Source organism: Vitis vinifera, chromosome 14 (assembly GCF_030704535.1).
Source record: "Vitis vinifera cultivar Pinot Noir 40024 chromosome 14, ASM3070453v1".
Lineage (NCBI taxonomy): Eukaryota > Viridiplantae > Streptophyta > Magnoliopsida > Vitales > Vitaceae > Vitis > Vitis vinifera.
The window spans coordinates 19,150,530-19,173,513 of NC_081818.1; the positions used below are offsets into that span (position 1 = coordinate 19,150,530).

The 22,984-nt window shown below is 36.0% G+C and overlaps 2 protein-coding genes and 1 long non-coding RNA gene across 3 annotated transcripts; 1 reads left to right on the forward strand and 2 right to left on the reverse strand.

The window, feature by feature from the left end:
• The first annotated feature begins 14,625 nt into the window (after positions 1–14,625).
• On the forward strand, positions 14,626–16,060 carry LOC104881598 (protein FAR1-RELATED SEQUENCE 5-like). Its single transcript, XM_010662176.1, has 2 exons — positions 14,626–14,655; positions 14,759–16,060. Exons 1-2 carry the CDS (start codon positions 14,626–14,628, stop codon positions 16,058–16,060), a joined length of 1,332 nt encoding a protein of 443 aa, XP_010660478.1.
• A 5,238-nt stretch (positions 16,061–21,298) lies between these two features.
• On the reverse strand, positions 21,299–21,943 carry LOC132252634 (uncharacterized). Its single transcript, XM_059742715.1, has 3 exons — positions 21,779–21,943; positions 21,545–21,691; positions 21,299–21,451 (listed from the first exon to the last, which is right to left on the reverse strand). Exons 1-3 carry the CDS (start codon positions 21,941–21,943, stop codon positions 21,299–21,301), a joined length of 465 nt encoding a protein of 154 aa, XP_059598698.1.
• A 545-nt stretch (positions 21,944–22,488) lies between these two features.
• On the reverse strand, positions 22,489–22,917 carry LOC104881558 (uncharacterized). The gene is made up of 3 exons (XR_009467737.1): positions 22,828–22,917; positions 22,680–22,737; positions 22,489–22,602 (listed from the first exon to the last, which is right to left on the reverse strand). It is a non-coding gene; the product is annotated as an uncharacterized LOC104881558 (long non-coding RNA).
• Between the last annotated feature and the right edge of the window lie 67 nt (positions 22,918–22,984).

Sequence of the window (22,984 nt, forward strand, 5' to 3'; positions counted from 1 at the left end):
TGATTGGTTTAAGGGGGAGATTTCTTTCTCTCCTAGATAACCAAGGTTTGTTATCATAAAAAAGGGGGAGCTTGTTAGCCCAAGGGTTCTCCTAATCGGGTTTCGATGATAACAAACCATGGTTAAGTAACTAATTGGTTTAATGTTTAAGAATCTCAAGTATTAACTCCGAAATTCATCAAATGACCAAATGGATACAAGATCGAGACGCTTGGAAGACTTGAGATAATAGGAAATGAATGTAAGATGATAGCATGAGTGCACTTAGGATGATCATACCTTTTCATGCATCTTAGAAAACTCGGTTTTTTATTTAAAACTTGATTTTCTTTAAAACCCGAGTTTTATCAAATATACCTTAGGCAAATTGATTCAAAATTTGCATATTAACTCACCTAAAGACCTTGCATAAGTGTTAGAAACGAAAGGAATTAGAAAATAGGTTTTTCGAGGCCAAAAAGGCTCAACCAGTCGAGGATAAGACCAACCGGTCAACCTATTGATGAACCGGTCGATCGCCTGATGTCGTCCGATCGAGTACCGGTCGAGGAATATTACAATCCCATGGAAGATGTAAATTCTAGCTGACTAGTCTGAATTTTAAGACACAAGCATATTTATAATACGGGATATGGCAGCATTTGCAGTGCAAAGTTCACTGAACTGCTGGCTTATGATCTATATCATGTTTTGGCTTTTGACGAATAACCTTTCATGATTAAAGTTTTATACACTTCATTGGTGAACCCTTCCATATTCCAAGTGTCAATAGATAATTTACATTTTTTCCAAGGATGGGGGTTTAATTTGACTATAAAGAATTGCATTTTGAATTTCTTTTTGGATTTTATGAATTTTTCATATTGAAGCTTGGTAGCTTTTGGGGTGTTTTGGTAAGAAGCTGACTACTAAACCTTGGATCTTGTCTCTGGAAGGAGATTAAGATACTTGAGCAATCCCTGATGGGTATTGGAAGCCTTTTTAGAAGTCAATAGTATCTCAATTTTACCTATGAAAAAAAAAAATTATAGAGTCCATGGATTATATTAATGGATGTGCTGATACTCTTGCTCTCTTTTTGCGCATTTGGTAAGAAAATTTCTTACTTATATAAAAAAAAATAATTAGTGGATGTGCTGATGTTTAGGCATCATGTTTCCTTGGTACGGTAGGGGATAATTTTGGTTTATCTTGCATTACTTCATCCTACCAATGTGTTATATAGATTGCTAATTCTGTTTTTTCGTCTTTGGGAACAGATTTTTTGGAGAATGAATTCAATACAGGGCTAAAAGTTAAGATTGATAATTTATCTTGCATTACTTCATCCTATCAATGTGTTATATAGATTGATAATTCTGTTTTTCCCTCTTTGGGAACAGATTTTGAAGCGGATGAATTCAATACAGGGCAAAAAGTTAAGAACGAATCTGGAAAAGCCCATAACCTTCCATTTTTCCCCAAAGAAGAGGAGCTGAGTGAGGAAGAACTTGAAAAGATGGTAGAAGAATGTTACAAGGATGGTTCTAAATTTGTTACCTATGTTGAAGATGATTATGAGATGAAAAGATCAATGAAAAAGAAACTCGCTTATCCCTTCTATTAAGGATCCAACGATCTGGAAAGTCAAGTGCATGGTACAATGTTTAATAATTTGAGATCTGAATTTGGAATGCCTTGAGCAATCCCTCCCCTTTTGCGCTCCGTTCATTTGTTTGAGTTGACCTGAAGAATATCTTGGTTGTAGGTTGGACGGGAGAGGCTTTCAGCTTTCTGTCTTATGAATAAGTATGTTGACTTGCAGTCACTAGGAACTAAGCTGCAGATAATATATGCTTTTTCTGTTGATCATGTAAAGGGTTTTATTTATATTGAAGCTGATAAGCAGTGTGACATTAATGAGGTGTCCTCTCTCTCTATCTCTCTCTTTCTCTCTCTCACACACACAAACACACAGACACACATTGCCATTCTCTGTTACTGGAGAAATTGCTGATTTGATATTATTATTACCCATGTTGCTGATAGTGTTCTAAGTGGACTAATATGAATCTATTCAATTTTAACTTCAGGCATGCAAAGGTCTTTGTATTATATACACAAGCCGAGTCGCACCAGTTCTAAAAAATGAAGTTACCCATTTGCTCTCTGTACGAAGCAAATGCATTGAAAGCTCTGAGGGCACATGGGCCCGCATGAAGAATGGGAAATACAAGGGGGACCTAGCTCAGGAACTATTTTCCCAGATTGTTTAGATCATTTCTATAATGATTACGGTTAAGGTTAATTATGGGTTCAAACTAATTTAATTCTAATCATATTTAATAATAAGTTAACGAGGATTAAAATGAATGAAATCTTTGGCACTTTGGAAAACTAACCGTTCACCTTTTTTCAACTTAAAAAATACCTATTTTGACAAAAATGTCCTCATTTTTTTTTTTGTAGCAAAAATAATCATTTCTTTAAAACACACGTGTAAATAATGAAAATATTGAAGGGTATTTATGTAAAAAAAAAATGAGTTACTCTTTAAGTTTAAAAACAAGGAATGTTAGTTTTATAAATTTGAGATATTTTTCATCATTTTTAATCAATTAATCATAAGTTAATTATAATTTAATGCTAATTGTGATTAGTTATTGTAAAATTGTATACATTGGTTGGTGACACCCTCATTGAGTTTGCCACATCATGTTTACTCTACTCACTTATTTAAACGATTGTTTGGCTTCATTTCAAGCATTAAAGAGTTGTTATGCTTGGGTGAAGCTAGAGAAAGAACAAAGAAAGAAAAAGGGAAGAAAACAAATAGGAAATGAAGAGGAGGTTGGTATTTTTTTTATGAGTTGGGTTATAACCTATTCTTTGAGGCAAATAATCAGTACAATTTATTTCAAAATAGACTCAAGAAGATTAGTTAGGTTTTGTTAAGTTGGATTAGGTTGATAAATCTTTAAAGTATGTTTGAAATAAAGATTTTGGGTGGACAAATAATGATGAATTAGCTTGGAAATGTAAAGAAAGAGATGAAACTAGGCTACTTAATTAGAATCATCCACAAGAAAAAATTCAACTACATCATACTGACGTATGCATAAATTGATGAGATTCAGGCTAAGAGGTGGATGAATAGGCACATGAGTAGAATGAGCAAGCGAATTCATCTTAAACATATATATGAAAATATTATTCATATTGATAAGAATTTAGATGTTAATATAGGTTAGGAAATGAGGAAATATTTATAATGTCGAGTTACTACAATTCACAAAATAAAAAATATTCTAAACCTTTATGGTTATAGTTTGGAAAGTTATATCATGCATTTTTATTCCTCCTCGTGATAGCTAAGGGTAGACTTGTTGATTGATGTATGGATGTTTATGTCATTTGCATAACAACACATTTGCTTTCTTGGATATTAAATGTGTATCATGACTTGATTTTGTATGTGTTGGAAAATATACATAACTTTATGCATATGAAGATTTGCTAGTTAAGAAATATTTGTAAATTAAGTTTTTCCCTTATTAATTTAGTTGATTGATTCTTTTTCGTAAATAAAAATATCCTAGGCTATAAATAACCTAGGTTATAAATAACCTTTTTTTTTTTTTTTTTTTTTACCTCCTAGAGATTTCTTATGCTAAGATGTTTTGATCGACAATTTCAAATCATCTAGTAAAAAAGATGGATATGAAAAAGCAATCCACCTAAAATGTTATGGGATTTGATTCCTCTGTAGAAATTCATTCCTAAAAGGAGTTGAGATCTTATTTTTCTTTATATACACACTAATGTCCTACCACATTCGATGGCTAAACCGAAACCATAAAAAGTAGAGTGAACAACTTCACATCCAACTGCCAAGGTGCAAGCAGGCAAGCATCCCATTGCATTAATGAGTAACCGGTCGACCGGTTATTGTCAACCGGTTGACCTGTGCACTCGACCGATAGACACTGGTCATTTCTTGATGCACCACCCAAAATGGCCAGTGGCTACCGGTAGCAAAACAACTTGCTACTGGTTAATGCATTTTATCGACCGGTTGGTAACTATTAGAGAATAAAAAAATGCGGTAATTTATATTTATTGAATATACTAACACTATTTATCAATGATATTTATCTTTAAAGTGGTTTAGTTCTTAACTTAAAAGTAGCTTAATATAAATACTTTACAGGTTTAATGTAGACTCCTTGACATCTACAACCTTTATATGTAACATGGAAGAGCAAAGAAATACCAAGGCAACTACTAAGGACTATTACAGGTTCATATTATGTTTAAGATTACAAGCAATGTAGGCTTCTTTGAATGTTAGGAGCCTCATATTTACAAGGAAACATCATCAGAAATAGGTTCAATGCCGTACATTTTACATGGCTTTTCAATTAAAAGGAGGTGTGCCAATTTTATAAAGCAGGGTTCAATGGTTCAAAATGTTCACATCAGCCATAAAAAATTCTAAAGATTATGGTTTTTATTTCATATAGTCCGTAGAAAAGTTTGTATGAATAAAGAGAAAAGCATTTGATGATACAAGTAATCTAAGTAAAACAAATTACATATTGCATAACTAATGGAAAAATCAATATTGTTTTAGTTTCTATTAGTTAAGGATTATAGTTTTAGAGTTATTTTATAGAAGACGAAATTGTCTTAAGGTTTTCTTATAAGAAGATAAGTCTTTATATTGATCAAATTCATAGTTTGTTTCAGTTTCTATTAGTTAAGGATTATAGTTTTAGAGTTATTTTATAGAAGATGAAATTGTCTTAAGATTTTCTTATAAGAAGATAAGTCTTTATATTGATAGGATTTCTAATTGGATGAGACACTAAGTTTCAGATTTCTAGATATATTCTAGGTTTTGAAGAGAAAACTCATGACATGACAAATATGTAAGAAGGAAAACAAATATGGAGCATGAAAACATGAGCTTCATTCATGCCTAATTAGTCATGGCTCATAGGAGTGAGGAAAAATGTATATAAATCCTATTTACCCTTCAGCAGAAACACATGTTGCTTCTCACTACATCATATTGCAACTTACAAAACTGAGGCTGTACCGGTCGACCGGTAAGGTGTTACTGGTCGAGCAATTATCTCTACCGGTAGACACTGGCAATGTGATTATGCAGCACACAAATCTTGTGCCAATCAAGAGTAACTATGCATCATCACCAGCTGGCCATAGCCATGATCGGTTGGGCTTTTTGGCCCCGAGAACCTTCCTTTTCAAATTCCTTTCTTTTCTACTAGTCAGGCAAGGTTTTTAGGTGAATTAATATGCCACTTTTGAATCAATTTGCTTAAGGTATGTTTGATAAAACTATGGTTTTAAAGAAAATCATGTTTTAAAGAATAAAACGAGTGTTCTAAGATGCATGAAAAAGTTTGAACATCCTAAGTGCACTCATGCTATCATCTTACATTCATTTCCTATGATCTCAAGTCTTCCAAGCGTCTTGATCATGTATCCATTTGGTCCTTTGATGAATTTTCGATTTTATAGCTGAGATTCTTAAACATTTAAAACAATTAGTCACTTAACCATGGTTTGTTATCATCAAAACCCGATTAGGGACACCCTTGGGCTAACAATCTCCCCCTTTTTTATGATGACAAACCCTGGTTATCTAGGTGAGAAGAAATCTCCCCCTCAATCCAAACATGGATCAATTAAAGCGAAAATTTTAAATAACATGCAAAATTTCAATCGGATACTATGTGAATTCTGAAAATATCATATCATATATAATAATATCGCATATACACAACACAAGACTAATGATATGGAAATGTAATGCATGTGTGTGCCCCCTAGATCCTAAAATTTCTCCCCCTTTGGCAACATCATAAAGAAACGAAAGGGGAGAGGGGGGGGGGGGGGGGGGGGGGTCTCGAACATATCAAGGCGGAGGTGGAGGAAACACTGAGCGAAGGTAGGCCATCATCTCCTCATGCTGCTGATCCATACGCTCCTCAAGACGCCCAAGTCTCTGATTGAGATGCTCAAACTGAGATGTGAAGCCGGTCTGATACTCATCTATGCGATCCTCCATAGAGTGGAAACGAGTATCATTGACGACTGCAAGCTCCTCCATACGAGTCCCGAGAGAACTTATCTGAGCGGATAAATCCATCCAATGCGCATGATCAGGTGCGTGAGGTGCCTGAAATGGTATCTCTGCATGAGAAGGCTCAGTGAAGAATGACTCAGATGGTCCAGCTGTGTATGCCGGCTCAGATATCATGGGCTCAGGAAAGGATGCCTCAAACTGAACACTTTCCATCTGAACTGGAAGAGGAATGTCACACTCAGGCATGCTCTGCTCAAAGTCCCTCTGAGGGTCTAGCCCACCCTCCATCTCTCGAATCTCGGCCTCCTCGTCATTACTAGGATGCATCTGTCCCTACCCCTGGTCCTGTGCCGGTGGTCGCTTAGCTCTCCTGATCCAAGAGCCATCAAGGGCCTTCTCAAACTTCATCCGCCCCAGAGACTGCTCGTCATATGTGTCATACATGGTGGGGGCCTCAAAATCTGTCTCGCGGCTCAAATCAACCCCGACATCCTTGAATACTCTCGTGAGGAAGCGACCATAGGGGAGCACGCGGGTCTTGCTCTCACAGCAAGATATCATATGCATCATCATCAGGTACCCGACATGAATCCGTCTCCCTGTCAAAATGGAATCCACTATGAAAGCCTCGAGGTAGGATACCTCGTCTCGATGTCCACCGCATGGCAACAGAATGGAGCAGACCATGTGATGCAGGATATGACTGATCACTGTTAGGCTATGTGCAGAGGGTTTGCCCATCCCCTGGGCATCGGTAAGTCCACACAGCCTCTGAATAGCCTCTCTGGGCTCAAATCCCGGCACCATGGGCCACACCTTGGACTCATACACCCTGAGTCCAACTGATGGTATATCGAAAATTCGGCAAATGCTCTCTGGACTCAAGGTGATCTCAACTCCTCTGAAAGTGGAAGTGATCGGTCCTCCAACCCCGTAGGTCACCTGTGAGTAGAAAGTGCGAATCAGAGTCGGGAAGATAGGCTCCGAAATAGTCACCACTGGCAGCCATCTCGTCCATCCAAATATCTCCTCAAATCCAAAGTACTTAAGTTGGGAGAAATTGATGCTTCTCCCTGGAACAACTTTCCTCTAGGCGAATTTTTGTTTATATCTCTGGTAGTCTTCGATAGAGCCGAATAGAGCGGTGTCGTACCTCGCCTTTAGGTGAGCCTCGGACTGATCTGGCTGAGATGGCTTAGCAGGGCGCTTGCCCTGAGCCCTGGAAGCGGCTGACTCTCTCCTAGGCGCCATCCAAAATGCTGAGATGAAGGAGACGAGGCTGAAGAGAGGGATGCACACACACCTGAAAGCCCTCACGCGCGGGAAGACACTCACGCAAGCTCTGACGCACCAACTGAAGAGGAGATCGCCCAAATGCGAAGACCTGGGTCCCAAAATCCAAAACCCTAGCCTCCAAAATCCAATCCGTACCTCTCAAAAGGCTGTAATGGTGTCAAAAATCCCTTCAGGGTAGTTGGAACGACACAAGTCTTGAAGAACCAGAAGAACGGGGTGAGAAAACGAGGCGCGGGCGGCTATTTAAATTCTCATCCCCGACGAACCGATCGACCGGTTAGTAAACCGGTCGACCGCATGGGCACTGGCCAGCGCGGTCCACGCATCGATTTATGTCCATTTCCGTGTCTCGTGCTCCTCCCCCTGCCCTTTTCAGTTGAAATCCCCAATTTTTGTCTTCACTCTCTTGTAGTTGCTTTGTGAAACTGATTTCATAAGTAATTGATGACCTTAATGGCCTTTAGGTACTACCTTAGTGGCCTTCAGGTACTACCTTAAGGGACCCTAGGTACTACCTTACCAAAACTTCAACTCAACCTCTCCCAAGCCTAGCCTATGATCAAATTGTTTCCCCTTTATTAATCAATCCAATATTTTTACTAGTGATACCCATTTATTTCCTGTTCACATTCCCAATTTTATTCACAAATGTAGGAGTTTAGAAAATAAAGTCTGGTGATCCAATAACCCAAACATTCTAGATAAAGAACTGCTCAGGGATTATCAACTAGACTTTCTGTCATTCATCATGCCAACTGGTAACACATCTCATTACAATCATTACTAAATAAAGAGAGTAAAATTAACATTGCAGGATAACCAAGAACTTTGGTGCTTGATGAATAGGAGGGACAGGGAATGAGAGAGCAATTATTCAGGACACAACATCACATTGTTTAAGGAGGTCTCTGGAGATTGTTCTAGTGATGAAACATTAACTGGTTTCATCCACATCAAAGAAAGGTTATGACTAAAGCCCATAGGTGACTATCAGTTCTTATATTTGCAATAGCAAAATTTCAAAAGCACTATTAGTTATAGAAGAAACATTGGACTCATAAGTTGACAATCTTGAAAAGTACAATGAGGGATGGAAAGAAAAGTACTTGCAAATCAGAGAGAAATTTAAAGCTGAATTTAATAGAAACCCTTACCTAATTCCCGGAATTGAGCTCTTAGAAGACATACTTTGAATTCGCAAAAGTAGGTTAGAAAAAAACATTCTGGGTGTCAGTCAAACACAAGTTTCTGTACAAAGCCACTATTCAATATGAGGATTACAACAAAAAAACAAATTGAAACCCACATCCAATTCCTATAACAGACACTAAAACACTCAACCCATAATCAAACCTAAAGAGAACTCAATCTGGGTATCATTAAAAAACAAAATTCTGCACAAAATATAGTTGCCAAGACTACGTAGGAAAGCAATCTGGGTACTACCTTAGCTAAACCTTAACTCAACCTCTCCCAAGCCTAAGTCCTCATAACAATTGAGAACACCATCCACACTCCCCACCCCCCACAAATAAATAGATATAAAAGAAAAAAGAAAAAAATTGCACTTCCCTGATTAAAATACTTAGGCAGAAAATGTTATGGAGTCAACTATTTTCCTTTCAAAGGGATGATTCCATTATCAATGTGACCATTCTGAATTTTGAGTTGAAACACAGACCTAAGTCCTCTTGAATCCCCATTGGGGCTTGAACTTGGAACCTCCCACAAACCCTCCCTAACCCTTTACCACTTGAACAAGGCCTCAAGGGCATTAGGTCCTCTTGAACCTTAAAACAAGTTATAAAATTTTGGGTCAGCTATACATTATCCTTTTCACATTTTTTTAATCCCATCTAGAATCATCTTCTGTCACACCAAATGGCCATGCACTAACTTGAAAATTTTGTAGACAAATGTTCTTGAGTATTTAAGACTTCTACTAAGGATTTAATTTTCATTGTCAACCCAATATGACCCTCCTCATTTCTCCTAGCCTGAGATCAGCTTTTTAAAAAATTGACGTTCGAGACATGACACTTGTGGGAATGGAAGTGATGGGAAACGCTTAACTACTATACCTAGTGCTGGACATAACAATAGGCAAGTATGTAGTATATAATGCACATGACAAACAATAAGTTTCCATTGCTAGTAAAATTCCATCTGACCATTAACATGTGTTGAGCATGAAAATTGTTGGTCAGAAGTAAACACTACAGCTGCAGTTGGATGGGTAATGGAAATTTAAAGGCTCACAACAATGGAAATCAATGGCTCAGAAGTGAGGATTAAAAATTAAAAGTTAAAACAGTGGCCTTAATGAGGAAGTCAAAATTGCTCCCATGCCATCGGCCTGTTACCAGCAATCTCATTTTCATTGATAGCACCATTTTAGAATTGATATTTGAACTTCAAATCTATGCAAAACACAATGGAGATATTTTTTTTTCATAAGACATCCAAATGCACCTCAAATAAAATGTATTTAAAATAGTAAATAAAGAATGGTTTTAATAAGGAAAACAGAGGGCCAAAACTTAGTACGATAATTCATGCAAGCAGGCAAGCATATCTCACCCTATTGTAATAATGATTAACCGGTCGACCAGTTGTCTTCAACCGGTTGACCTGTGAACTCGACCGATAGACACTGACCATTTCTTGATGCGAGTCCCAAAATGGTCAGTGGCTACCGGTTGCAAACCAACATGCGACCGGTTGATGCTGTATCTCGACCGGTTGACACTGCCATTTTTTTTTTCCCAAAACCAAAATCGGCACTTGCTACCGGTTGATGCATTGCCTCAACCGGTTGAAAGTACCCAAGTTTTATTAAAAAAATATATAGTAGGCTGACCATATTCGTAGACATTATAGTAGATTAGACAAAGGGACGAGAATACATACGTTTTATGAGGAACCAATACTCAGTATAACCTTCCTAACGCATGAGTCTTCTATGCTTTTGATGGAAATAGTCATAACCTTCCTTTTGCCATCCGAAACCAGGGATTTCATACTCAATATTTAAAACACAAAAATATTCATGGCACCCAAATGGGAACCTAAATTATGTGATGTCCACCAACAATTTAAAATATACAGAAGAAGGTTTAAAGAGATGAAAATAACCTATATATCAAGAGCTATAAACAAAATAAGATAGATATAATATATACATGTAGAGGAAAATACATCATCCATATAACATCATCAGCATTGAGCGAATACATTTACGCCATTTATGTGAATGGCCGATGACAACATCTATAAGTAATACGAGAAGTCATAATAACAAAAGGTCATTTATATTAGCCAAATGTCCAAAAACAGAATGAAAGTTTTAAAACAATAAAACTAGTACAAAATGTAGAAGGGGACATATATGGTCTGGTCCATGAAGCGGGAAGTGGGATCGCAAGAAGACCATCATCTCATCATGCTGGCCTCGTATAACTTGCATACCCTCTTTCACTTCCTCGTGTAAACCATCAATGCGATTCTCCAGAGATGTCAAACGTCGGTCATTGGCTAATACAATCTCCTCCAAGCGGGTACCAAGGGAGTTAATCTGGGCACTGAGGTTAGCTGATGCCTCAGAGTCGTGCGGTCCAATTAGTGAAGGATGATTTGTTAACGCCCTATCTCTTACACCACATGTTGAAGGTATTCGTGTGACATTTTCTTTTGCATGAGTTCCTCCCTGTACATCCTGATCTTCATATTCTTCATCCTCGGAGGACCCATTGTCTGAAGACACATCAACCTCTGAGGGGGGAACGGAAGACTTCCTTGCCCATGAACCATCTTTCATCCGAACAAAATGCATGCGCCGAAGTGAAGCCCGATCATATGTATCAAATGATTTGAGTTTTTTCCCGTTTGTCTCATTGCGCAAATTGACATTGAAGTATTTGACAATCTTTGTGATAAACATGCCATAGGAGAGAACTGAATCTTCGCTGATTGAACATGCTTTCATATGTTGGAAAATTATGTAACCAATATTAACCTTTCTTTCGGTGAGAATGCTGTCAACCAAAAAAGCCTCCAAGAAAGATACATCATCTCGATGCCCTCCTTTAGGGATGAAAATGTACGATATCATGTGATATAGGATACGATTCAACACAGTCAACAAATGGGAAGTTGGTCTACTAGATCTCGGGTAACCACATAGCCTCTGTATAGCTTCTGCAGGTTTGAAACCTTCCACCCTTGGCCACTTCTTAGCTTCATACAAACAAAATCCTTCATTTGGAATCTCTAAAATCCGACAAAGTTCAGCAACATAAAAAACGAGTTGTACACCGTTAATCGTGGTAGTAATGGGTCCTTCATCTTCGAATGTAATATTGGAGTAGAAACATTTGACAACCTTGGGATAAACGAACTCTTTGACGGAGACAATAGGAAGCCAACCCATTCTCGCGAAAAACACATCGAAATGGAAATAACTGAGCTTTGCAAAATCAATGTTCCTACCCGGGATTACGGTCCGATTCGCAAAGTGAAGATGAAATCGTTGGGCTAGGTCAAGGGTTGCGAACGTAAATCGATCAAAGGTGGCCTTCTTATGAACCTTCGGACTTGCTTCCACGCCCGGTCGTTGTGCGTTGTGCTCCATCAGAGGTGTTCTGCTTGGTGTCCGTGGGTTGTTGTCGGTCGGAGGTATTTTTGTTGGTCCCGCGCATCCTTGATACCGCCGTTCTCTTCCCTTTCCTACCGGTGGAGGATGCTTCGACCGGTGCTCGTTTTGGAGCCATGAATATTCGGAATGGCCTTCAGGTATTGCGTGAGGATGAAGAAGACTGGAGTGGAAGACGGAGGGGTTCAGATCTTGCGCGAGGATGAAGAAGAATGGAGTAGAAGACAAAGGGGCTGAGGATTACAAGTGGTTTGAACATGGTCGACCTTCCTGGAAAGACATCCTAGTTTATGAACTAATAAAATTTAATTAGCTTAATGTCTTACATTATATTTGCTACACTTTTAATTTAATAGTTTCCATATGAACTCATTTAACCTATAGTGGATTAAATGAATAAATATTTTGATGTAACTTAAATAAATTAATTGAAGTTAATTTCACAAAATTTATATTAAGGAAAATAAAATATGACAACCTTTCTGATATGTACGATATAGTATAATGAACTCACTAAGATATAGTCACACCTATTAGATTAAAATTGTAATTAACTAACATATACTACCATAGGGGCAGTAAAATTAATTATGGTTGTATGACAAATTGTTCGAATAAGTACGATATACCATGGTGAGTGACATAAATTAATGAATCTGAATTTATTTAAAATTTCCATAAGTAGAATATCATAACATATCTCATTTTACGTAATTAAGTCTAATTAACTAACCTTTCTCATATATAGGATATATTAGGAAGCATGAATTAAAAAAAAAATCCCGTTAATTGATGAAAAAATATAGTAAGTAGGAAACGGTATGAAAACATAGTTACAATAAATAGGATAAACAACAGTAAGAAATGTCAATATTATCAATTAAGTCCATATCTCCCCTTTATATTTTGTTAAGTTATATATATATCCATTTGAAATGGGTGTAAAAAATATCCACATTAGGCTGACTTTCCCAACTGATATAAATGTTATATTTAATGGCACCTAAAAAACTGATGCAAATATCCAAACTATCAAGCACTAAGTGTACCATTGTGGTGGTAAGTTTTCAACATGTGGCAGCCCATTAAAAAATGTAATAACTCCATCAACCAACCACATACATATGTTAGTATATATTTGGGGGGGTTTTAGTATTGTAAGGAGCTTGGAGACTGAACGAGGTCTGCTATATGTTGGAGAATAGGTCAGAAAAAACATTCAGAAGACAAATCTTCCGGTCAAGCTGCATCACAGTTGGACTTTCCATTTTAACGGTATGATCTTTAACTCAATAAAGAATAGGTAAACAAATCCATAATACATTTTTTAAGCTGAATGCCCTCATCTTTGAAATGGATGGGGGAATATTTCCAAAACCTAATAGTGATTTTTAAATGGTATGTAATGATGTTAAAGAGTTTGGATTTTGATTGTCTAAAGCACATTGTTAGTAATATGCATCAGTGATCTGTTGAACAGTTGACATTAATTTATTTAATATAAGTGATTCATGTTGGCTATAAAAATCACAATATCATCAAAATTATAGGGTAATACATATTCAAATGACTTAAAAGGAGATAATCAACCTTAAGAAATGTGTATTATTGACTCCTAATATGGAGTAAGTTTGGAATAAGTTTGGCGCTGTACCCAAAAACTTCCATGCTTTTAGATAGAATTATATAAAATTGATTTTCCATGTTTTTAAAGAAAGTGCATGAGATGTATTAATTATTGTGATTGGCAAACTCCTTGAAGATGGTAACTAAGATTAATGTTGGAATTGTTGTTAACATAGTATGCCTAAATAGGGCAACATTCTAATGTTCTAATAAGGAATGAAGGCCTTAATGAAATGAACAACGAAAAGAAACAATTAGCTAATCTGTTAACATATTATAACATTGAACATGAACCGGTCGACCGGTTAAATAAGATCGGTCGATACATTTTCTCAACCGGTAGACACTGCCAAATTTTGTAAGCAGCACCAAAAATGCATCCGGTGAATTTGTAGGTCAACCACTTTCTTCCACATTAAAATAGCTTAGAGCAAGGGAAGACAGTAGATTCGGTTTACAAGGAACCAAACAATTGTACCGATTTTTTTTTTATGATCATCAAGACCAACAACACCATCCGCTACCACAAAAAAGTTGGACAATCTGAGATAGTGTTCTTGCACAAGGACCTCCAAAAGCACTACAACCTTAGCCTCAACAGCAGAACCATGTCTACGAAGTTGAATTTAACTATTACCTCACTTGGTTGTCTAAGGTCAATTTAAATTATGGTGCGTTTTTGTATAGATGTCAGATGTCGATCATTGTCTAACGCCATCTTTTTAGGGTATTGGTGTCGCATTTGCATTTTCACAAGTTATTTCCTCAACATAATGGGTTTTAAGTGATATTTAATGATTTTAAAAATTTTTGCTTATGATTGTGTATAGTAGACTAGTATCAATTTTGCAACATATGACCTTTTAAATTGAAAATCATGGGGAAATTATCCCGTGAGCAGTCTACACCGGTTCTATAATTCATCAAATTATCAATTTTTATCCAAAAATGAGAATAGATGACGTTGTCGAATTCGGTTTATCTTCAAGTATGCAATCAATTGATACAAAAGTGATACGATAATTTGTTAAAGTATTATTGGGGAATTTTTTTACCTTATTTATGTAATGTAGATGATGTAATTGGTGAAGGAGAAAACAATCAAGTGGGAGTTTGAAGTGAAGGAGGAGGAAGTCGTCAATGACGATGCATTTATCGGTGCCAGTTACCACCTGGGTGGAAACGGTTTGAAAGAGAAGGTGTTGAAAGGTATTTCAGATGAAGAAGTCTACAAATTGCAATTCAATTGCATAGATAAGGCTGAATCATTTTACAACATGTTAGCAAAAGTAGCCGGATTTGGTATTCGAAAAGATGATTTGAAGCGAGACAAGAATGGAGATATAATATCTCGAAAGTGGGTGTGTTCTAGAGAAGGACAGCGAGCGAAAAAGTTTATTGAAAATGACAAGCGACAGCGTGAGCCACGATCATTGACTAGGGTTGGATGTGAAGCTACATTTCGTGTAGGCTTGAATAGGAAAAATGGAAAGTGGATTGTAAAGGAATTTATAGGAGATCATAATCATAATTTGGTCGATGCTATCAACACACAATTCCTTCGGTCTCATCGAACAATAAGTAATCCAGATAAGGCACAAGTTGATGTTTTGCGTAAAGTAGGTGTTAAAACCACAGAAATTATGGACTATATGGTCAAACAATCAGAGGGACATGAGCACGTCGGTTTCACACAAAAATATATATACAATCACGTTGATGCAATGCGTAGAAGTGAAATTAAAGACGGTGATGCAGAAGCGGCATTGGCTTATTTGTGTGGAAAGACAGAAATGGATTCTTCATTTTTTTATAAATTCAACATTGATGAAGAAAGTCGACTAGCAAATTTGTTTTGGGCTGATTCAACTGCTCGAATGGATTATGCGTGTTTTGGAGATGTCCTAGCATTTGACACAACCTCTAGGACAAATGCCTATAAAAAGCCTCTAGTAGTGTTGGTCGGTGTTAATCATCACCACCAAACTGTTGTATTTGGTTGTGCGTTATTGATAGATGAAAGTGTTGGGACATATGAATGGGTGTTGGAGACATTTCTTGATGCAATGATGAATAAGAAACCCATATATGTTGTAACCGATGGGGATAAAGCTATGCGTAAGGCAATTAAAAAAGTATTACCCGATACGTGTCATCGATTGTGTTCGTGGCATTTGCAACGAAATGCATTCACGAATGTGCATATTAAGGACTTCTCAAGCATATTTGCAAGGTGCATGTTCATGTGTGGGAATGAAGAAGAATTTGAAAAGGTTTGGCATGAAATGGTTGCAAATTTGGGACTTAATGAGAATTGTTGGGTGACCGAATATATGGGAAACGTAAAAGATGGGCAGAGGTGTATTTACGTGAAAATTTCTTTGGAGGGATGAGAACCACACAAAGGTGTGAGAGTGTGAATGCATATCTAAATAGATTCTTAAAAATTCGGTTGCGACTGTATGAGTTTGTACAACAATTTGATAGAGCCATATTGAGAATACGACAAAACGAGGCAAAGGCAGAGTTCGAGTCGAACAATTCTTCACCCGTGCTTTCAACCAAACTATCCATACTTGAAAATCATGCTGCGACGGTATACACAAAAGAATTTTTCCTTAAATTTCGTGAGGAGATGAAAAATGCAGAGTTATTCTTTGTGGTAGGTCTTGTAAGTGATCATTCAATGCAGGCATGCACATTATCTAAGTTTAGACACCCGAACTTAAATTGGGAAGTACAATTTTGCCCGGATATTGTAACATTAAAATGCTCATGCATGATGTTTGAGCCAATTGGCATCCCATGTTGCCACATGGTGGTGGTTATGAAGGTGGAGCATTTGGAAGAGATTCCTCAGTCATGTATTATGAAGAGGTGGACAAAGTTAGCAAAGGTGTATAGAAGATCAGTACCAGTGAATGAGACGGATAACGACATGGATCGGTTTATACGATATGGTTCATTGAGTTCGATGTGCAACAAGCTATCCTACTTTGCGTCAGATACGTCATCTTCATTTATAGAGGCCAAAAATGAAATACAAAATTTGACAGCGAGAATGGAGGAACTCTATAACTATAATTTGAAAGGGAAGAAAATAGCAACAAATGGAGCGACAAGTACTAACCAAGTTCGTGATCCAAATATTGTGAAGACTAAAGGGAATCCAGGCAAAGTGGCAATGAATGTTCAAAAGGGAAGACGATGCAGTCATTATAAAAGAGTGGGTCACACAATTCGAAAGTGTCCAGAAGCTACAATCCCTCATAATGCTCAGCCGGGTTATATGGTATGTCATATTCAATAAAAAATTGCCCCGAAGATTAATTTTTGTAGTTGTACTGACATAAATGACTAACATAATTGTTTTGATGGCATTATGAGTACGTAGAAGGAAACTAATTTGTCTTCCCAATGTGACATTCAAATGGAAATAATGCCTTCAACAAATTCATCAGTTGACATATTTGCAACCATACATGTATGTACAATAGGCTTGTTATATAATTTCCAAGCATTGATAACATCTAATTCACTAATAATTGACAACACTTAATTATTGAAAAATGCAGGGAATGTTAGGGGAGCAGTTGCCGAATGACCGATCTGACATGTACATAGATTGGGGTGAACTTAATAATGTAAGATCGGGAATGAAGAAACACTTTTGACATGAATTTCAGCTATGCATTATTTAATGATTAGGTTTAATTAATTGGAATGGAATTGGACAGCTGAAAAAAACAATGGAATGTGCATGTGCAGATAGTAAGATTTCAGCAACATGAACAAAATATGTCAACATCATGTCAAGGTGGGGATCCAAACAAATATCCAAATGAAAAGGATAGGCAACCCTTTTTTTATTCCTTAACGGAGTAAGGGATGGTAGGTATTAAATCAGTATTTATATTAGTTGACGTTATCACTTCCACTAATGTGTACTTTTAACTTAACTATTTAATGAAAAGTTTGAATTTTGATAAAGAGTCAAGTTGATTGATAGAATGCAATATCCTCTACATTTATAATTTAATTGATAACAAGTGATAAAATGATTTGTAAATGGAGAAACCGATTCATTTATATCATGTCGAAAAAAACGGTTAATTATGCAGATTTAATTAAATTCAGTTGTGGTTAAAGTTTGACAATTAGGTGGTTATGAGTTAACTATAGGAAAGTAATCAATATGATGTAATTCATATGAAATAGGTAAATTTAGTGATTTTACTCAAAAATTTTAAATCGTAGTTAGGTAAATTGTAATGCCAGTTTCCATTAATTTCAAACCTTATAATTGAACTTAATGGTACCTTGTCAAATGTTTACGTAGTGAAAAGTTATTGGTACAACTCATATCAGACCCTTTTTGTGCACAATAGCATTGCAGGAGGCAACCGGTCGACTGAATTCGTCAATCGGCTAAGGAATTATTGACCAGTGGCTACCGGTTGAGGAATTTCCTCGACCGGTTGAGAAATTCCTCAACCGGTTGAGGATTTTTTTAACCAGTGGCTATCGGTTGAGAAGTTTTCTCAACCGGTTGAGGAAATTCCTCAACCGGTAGCCACTGGTTAAAAAAAATCATCAGAAATTTTCTCAACCGGTTGAGGAAATTCCTCAACCAGTAGCCACTGGTCAATAATTCCTCAGCCGGTTGACGAATTCGGTCGACCGGTTGTAAAAGTTGTCGATCGGTTGAAGTTGGTTAAAAATTTCCGCAACCGATTGAGCAAATTCCTCAACCGGTTGATACCCATCTTCACCCGGTTGCCACTGGTTAAAAAACCATCAACCGATTGAGAAAATTCCTCAACCAATTTGCTATATTTGTCAACCGGTTCCCACTGGTCAAATCATTCGTCAACCGGTTGAGACAATTTCTTCATTGATCAACCGCTTTCCACAACTCAAAATATAGCTCACTCCCTTTAGAAAAATCTTCAATCACTCAATTGAACGCCGACACCGGGTGATTCTGCATCCAAAATTGTTTGAGGTGGTTGGGACAAATCCTCAACGAGTTCACACTGCATCCATAGGGTCATTATCCATATGAGGAATGTTCTCAACCGGTACGAATAATGCGTATGCCTATGAAAAGTGGACATAGATAAATCGTTGGACTGGTTCTTACCGGCTAAACGTCATTCGTCAACCAGTCTACTAATGTACTAACCATATATTGTTCGCATAGATAAATGAATATTTACAAATTTGATTAGGTTAAAGATCGTACAAAATCACACATGTCGAACATGAATGATACCAATATATTACAATTTCATTTTGCCGACCATATTGAAAGAAGAGTATTTGGATATTCAAATAAAATGGACTTAATCATTAATAATGTATGGTGATCGAATCTCACAACTTCCCAATAAACATGACGATATGTGGAGATGGAAATGATAAATATTAGAAAAATAACAAATATCATAATAATAATTTTTTCATTGCTCGTGTCGACGTCTTTGTACAAACAATAGCCACAATGGTTTGTTTTTCTCTATTTCCCTCGTGTAAAACTAAATCACATCCTATTTCTCGACGTATTTTCATAGAATTACAAAAGTCGGAGCTCGTCATCTGATCACCATTTTTGAATCTCTGCATATGTCTAATGACATGCACTCCACAGTCCCACCTAAGGAAGAGAAAAGAAAAGCAAAACAACTTATTGAATGGTTGTCTAATTATACCTTAGAAAAAGAATAGTAATGTGAGTTATGTATTCATACTAACCCATTCTCTTAGGTCGGAATCGAAGGAGCCCAATCAATGGAGAATTGGAAGACATCTTTCCCTATGTCATACAGTTTGAAGAACGTTTGACAAAATTCAACCTAATTTATTATGAAAGTGTTAATAAATATGGAAGAGGAAAAGATAGAATAGAAGAAAAATATAAACATGAAAGCATACCACTGTTTTGACACTCTGAAACCGGAACTTGTCTCGATTCTTCGATCGTAATGAGTCCAAAATTTGGATATGAGAGTTTTTGAAGTCAATGACGCACAGATACCAATGACCAGGGCATTCGTCATGCATTGGAATAAATAGCTGTAAAGTTAGAAAAACAATATATATGAGTTGGGGCACAAAAAATCTACTATATTATAGGTGAAAACAATATCTATTCTAAATTTCATATATGCAATTAAACATTAGAAATAATTACTAACCTTCTCGCAATCATCCAATTCACTAATGTACTTACTCACGATGGATGTTTTTCTATCGAAAAAAGGATGAGGACTCCCGCACAAAATCATTTGCTAATAAGAAAACATAATACGAACATTACTATATTGTACTTAATATGTAAGTGAACAACAAGAGAAATATGAGCTTACTGAAAATGTCGTGGGAAGATAGCATCTTATACTTCGTATGCCTATGAATTGTCTTTCAAAATAATTTAGCTTTGAGGCTTCTAGATTTATTACCTGTTGTAGAACAATAACTTCAATAAATTTATTTAACTAATATAGCATGCATTTGATATAAATGAAGTAGGTACTTACAACATCCATCAAATTTTGTCTAGGACGTAAGCATGCAAAATCTCCACGAACTCCATGTTCATGACCAAAGTCAACAAGAAGCTCACTAAAATAATAATATGTTCAAACAAACTTGAGTAAATTGGAAGCATATGAAGGCTAAAATTGTAACAACACATCTATGAATGTTCTAGACGCGACAAACCTTTTTGACAATGCTTTATTGAAAACATAATCAACGACAAGAGATTGAAGTACATTGAATGATTGAGTATCCACCACGTCTTCACGAATGGACATGGGGATTGACTAATTCGAAAACAAGACATAATTATTAACTATATATGTTAAGTATCAAAAAATAAGAACAATGATATTAAACTATTTGTATTATACCTCTGATGCTTCACGTTTTACCATCTTCCTTAATTTCTATACAAACGGGGAGACCTTGAATTTACTTGGTTTCCTCTCCCTTGATGAACGTGTTTTCATGACATGATTAGGATAACCACATAGTGCTTGTAATGGTTCCTAATATGGAAAATGTCATTAATATACATCTATTTACTATGTAATGGTTAAGTAGTTGTAAAGAAAATAATTTTTTCTTTTATATGATACATACCTTTCCATGATCTCTTCTACTCCTTTTGATTGGAAGTGGTAAAATATTTTGATTTTCTTCTGGAATGATATGCACTTCAATTGATGTAGCACATGCATCTTCATTCTTTTCATTCAAGTCCTCGGTGCATAACTTCTCATTTGACAAAGTGTGAAGATAATGTTCATTCACATTCATATTGTTCGTATCTTCCAAACTTCTCTCGCATGAGAGCATGTCATTCTTCGTTCCTTCCTCGTGCATTCTCAAAGGTTTTCCGCTTGACCTAAGGAAGAGACCTTTCACTGTAGTATAATTCTCCTCAAATTTAGCCAAAATTTGATCACAACTACTACTACTTGCACCATAAGCCATATCAATTAGATGTGTCTTTAATTGTTGAAAGGTTTTATCCATCTCCATTAAGTTCCCACAATCAACCTAGTGATATATACGAACGTGATTAATAACATCATAATACAAAGGTTCAATGCTAATATAGATAGTCACGATGAATATTGTAAAACACTTACTCGTTTAATAACATCTTTGTTTAGATTGGATACAAATTTCTCATCGTCCTCATTCTCACTCGCCATTCTCGTTGCATTTCCATCAACGCAATCCCTTATCTCATTTTCTATCACCCATATTTTGAACTACAATATATTCATCAAAATATAATACATATCGGATTTTAAATCACTAAAAACTTAAATCAATAGTAAACGACTTTCAAAACTATAACTTACATTCTCATTTGCATATCCACCAAGTTTTTTCAATCTTCGTTTCCTGTCCAATACTTCATCATCTCCCCAAGCAGTAATCCGAGGAGAAGGTCGAGTATATAGCGGTAGAAATTTCTCTTCAAACGATATATGCTCGTGGTAGAATAACTACGAGTATATTTGACATAGATATATAGTTAGTTCATAAATTATATTAAAACAAAATCGTATTTCACTATGATGTAAATTAATTACCATTAAAAACAATAAGCAACCGCAAACCCCACTTTGTTGTTTCTTCTTAAACTCTTCAATCTCGTGCACAAGATAGGACAACACAAATTCTGCCCAATTCATCTTCTTTATTGAATCGAGGTCTTCCACAAGATGTAAGAAAGAACGATTCACAAAAAGCTTCATTGTTGGGCACAATAATGCACCTAACACAAATAATACAAAACAAACTTTAAAATCGTTTCCACCCTCTTTATCCTCCCTAATTTGATTTTCTAACATCACTAATGGCAATCACCCTTTTTTATCACAATATTTTTTGCATAAATCATTCTTATGGCCAACATCTTTGTTCATGCCAATCTTGAACCCTCTTGCCCTTAATCCCATAATAAATTCAACATCAATGGGGGATAATTTGATACAAGTATTATACAACTGTAACATATAAGTGTTCGGATTAAAACTATTTATCAACCAAAGACATAACCCATGATCAATTTTCCTACATCGAAGTTGCAAGAGGCTACCAAATCCTATGTCTTCTATGGCTGCCTTTTGCTTTGGTTCTATTTTTTCAATCACTCTAATCACTCGCTCGGGGGAGCATCGAGTCTAAAGATATAACTGAAAAGATACACAAACATCAAACATGTTTACATTAATATAATTTCCAACAAATACATAAGTAAAGAAATTAAATATTCATTACAAAAAAAAATTACCTTTGGAACCACACCCTTTTGAAGTGAATATTGTTTTGAACTTTCTTTGGACTTTGCCATGAAATTTTCTTTTTCTACTTTTGAAAGTGCATTCCACTTCTTGCCCAATTTTTTCCTCAACTACATTAATTGGTCACATAATTTAAATTCTAATTTTAAAATGTAAGTATATTAGACATAGCAATATTACTCCTTACATCATCATTTATCTTCACTCCTTTATCCTTCTCTTTCATCATGGCTAATTGATCGTTACTACAAAACAATTTCAAACAAATTTAATAATAACAACCACAAAAAATACATTAAAAACATATTATTTTACATATTTCTATTTTCCCTTACTAGTAATGTATCCAAGCGCCGATAGGCCTCTTTGGATTTCTAACAACTTCAAGACCATCGCGTTCGCTCCTAAAAATTAAATCAAATCATTTAAGTCAATTTTTATAATATGATTTCAAATATAATAAATCAAACATACTTTCACCACCACATTATC